Source organism: Gymnoscopelus microlampas, assembly GCF_963454915.1.
Source record: "Gymnoscopelus microlampas genome assembly, chromosome: 8".
NCBI classification, from domain to species: domain Eukaryota; kingdom Metazoa; phylum Chordata; class Actinopteri; order Myctophiformes; family Myctophidae; genus Gymnoscopelus; species Gymnoscopelus microlampas.
The window spans coordinates 10548574-10551319 of NC_139945.1; the positions used below are offsets into that span (position 1 = coordinate 10548574).

General features: G+C 43.8%; 1 protein-coding gene across 2 annotated transcripts in view; it reads right to left on the minus strand.

The window, feature by feature from the left end:
* Positions 1 to 1902, minus strand: part of dpf1 (double PHD fingers 1) — a gene marked incomplete at both ends in the record, with an annotated part of 111382 nt that extends 109480 nt beyond the window's left edge. Inside the window, one exon of one of the 2 annotated variants that reach the window (XM_084064459.1) lies at positions 1820 to 1902. In XM_084064459.1, coding sequence (XP_083920585.1) covers positions 1820 to 1902 — 83 coding nt within the window. The remainder of the gene's footprint in view (positions 1 to 1819) is intronic. The other variant, XM_084064460.1, reaches the window with a different exon arrangement.
* Positions 1903 to 2746: the final 844 nt, after the last annotated feature.

A 2746-nucleotide genomic window follows, 5' to 3' on the forward strand; every position in this document is an offset into this window, starting at 1 on the left:
AGCTACTGTAAATAATAATAAAGAAAACGCCGGGTTAATGTGTTAAAAAAACACATATTTAGCCACCGGACAGAATGCCCCCGCCCACTGTGAAAACACTGTAAAAAAGATTGTGAAAATTGCTAAAACTATAGAAAGCAGTAAATTTGAAATTTTTAACACTCATCTTTTATTTACTTTAATTACAATCTAAAACATAAACATTGGTTGTAAAAAACCAAAGTTGTCCTTTAAACATTCGACAGTTAAGGTCTAATATTTCTACAATTGCTACAAATTGCAACAAAACAAGTCATTTTGGGGCATAAACAAGAAGTTGAAGGATAAAATTAAGTCTGATAATGATGTACCATGCATGTTCACATCATGTATACTTTACATTACTTAAGACAATTTTTCAAATATATATATTTCTTAACATTTTGGACAAAATAGACAATTTCACCTCGAGGTGCCCAGATGTCCCTAGTGCCCACCTGTCCTGTATCCCTGTGCGCCCCTTATTAGACAAACACAGGAGGTTTCTTTGTCTCAAAACTATCCAGAATAGATTTTTTTTTCTTTTTCTTGGTCTTACAGACTGTGTATGTCTGCAGACTGGAGCTATTGTGCGTTGTTCAGTGTGTACACACACACACACACACACACACACACACACACACTGGAGGCTGTCTATCTGTCTATCTTTTATGTACATGCTGACAGACGCACATCATCAGCCACCTTTTGGCCGCGTGCCCACGCGGGCAGCAGGCGTCTGCAATCATTCTAGAATGGAACAAAACACATGTACAAAAAATAAATTAAAAAGAGAGAGAGAGAGAGAGAGAGAGAGAGAGAGAGAGAGAGAGAGAGAGAGAGAGAGATCTGCAGATCTCTCTCTCTCTCTCTCTCTCTCTCTCTCTCTCTCTCTCTCTCTCTCTCTCTCTCTTTTTGGGGGCGAGAAACTTCCAAGGAATATCCAAAACCCTATAAATATCTCCTGATGGAAACAAATGGTGGCTGTATAGCACGCCTGTCACTTAAACAGCCTAAATATAGCCACGATTTTTTAAATTATTATTATTATTATTGTATAGGCTTTATTTTTTATCATAGACCTATACATGAAAGCGAGTCTCGAGTTAAAAGTCGAGCATATTCTATTCCATAACATTCTTCTCTATAGCACACATATTGCAGGGAGATCCGTCAGTGAAGAAAGGCATTTTGGAAAACCTATATCAGGTTGCCTCTCGATCGGATCTGCTGCCTACCTGTTTACCCGTCATGGCCAAAATGTGCACACAGGTATCACAAAAAGCACATCCCTCTAAAGTCTCAACTGCTGGCAGGTTGTGGCTGGGGGGGTTGACTTAATAAAAAAAACTGAAAATCCCCCATGCCAGTCGCTATAGCGAGCCAAGATCACGGTCAGCCCAGGCTGACCGTGATCTTGGCTCGCTATAGCGACAAGGGACGCACCGGGTCACCAAAAAAATCCACCTCCAACATTCCTCCATCCAGATCCCTGCTGCACACATGCGATCGCAAAAATGATCATCAGTCTGATCGCCATCCAAGCAGATTATTCTTATTATTTGGAACAAAAATAGGAATCCCCTTCTCGCAAGGCAATCCCCCAAATGTGTTACAAAGATAACTTTGTTATAATATATCATTGCCTATAACGATATCCGCTGTTTTCCATATACATCAAACGTAAAGATGTGTTTGTAATCATACTGGGGGCTGAATAAGCTTCCTCGGGAAAAACAACTGACAGCATGCACAAATAATAAGAAAAAATAAGGTAGCAAATCGGGAAATGTCTACTTACGATTTGAGGGGGTTCTGTACCGCTGTGGCCATTTTGATATAGTATGATAGAATGCAACACTGCAGAGCCCCGGTATTGTACATGTAATGTACCAGCAGCTATTTCAATTTCATTCATTCTCTGGGGCTGCGGCTGCGGCGGCCCAGCCAATGGGAGGCTGCGGCTGCGGCGGACCAGCCAATGGGAGCGAGGGGGGAAGTGACAGCGTTGGGAGAAGTTGTAGTTTTTTACGCATGTCAACATGGAACATGTGGCGGGTGGGCGGACTACAAGTACCAGCACTTCTAGCGTGTTCCGAGTGTGCCACTGGTCCCGCCTCGGACTTGTAAAGCATAGAGCCCACAAACCAGCGTTGCCATGTCAGCTTATTATAAGCGACTTTGGGCTTTTTTTCTTTACTTTTTTTTTTTTGAGTAGCCAATTGTTTTACTCCCTTTTTCTTCCCAATTTAGTTGTTATGCAAATTGATTCCTCCCCACACACATTTCAAATGTGTGTTGTCACTGCTGTTGTGTCCTACTCACCTCACCTGCCAGTGAGGAGCCCCTACCGGGAGGACGTAGAGCCTTCGTCCTACTCATCCCGCATTCCCGCCCAACACTCCCCACTGACAGGTGCTGGCGTGCCGCCCCAGCCCGTAGGAGTACATGCAATGACCAATATCACCCTCCCCGCCCGGCCTCCACCGAACACGGGCCAATTGTGTTCGCATAGACAGGGACGGATTTATAGGAGTTGAGGCACCTGGGCTAGAGTTTTTTTCGAGGCCCCCCTGCACGAAAACATTTTTTTCCTTTTATTTCGGGTTTTTGTCACTTTAATTCGGTTAATTCGGTAGGATTACTTTACAATTTGATCACAAAGGCCCCCCCAGTTGGGGGCCCCTGGGCTGCAGCCCACCCTCCGGCCCTACGCATAGACGCCCAA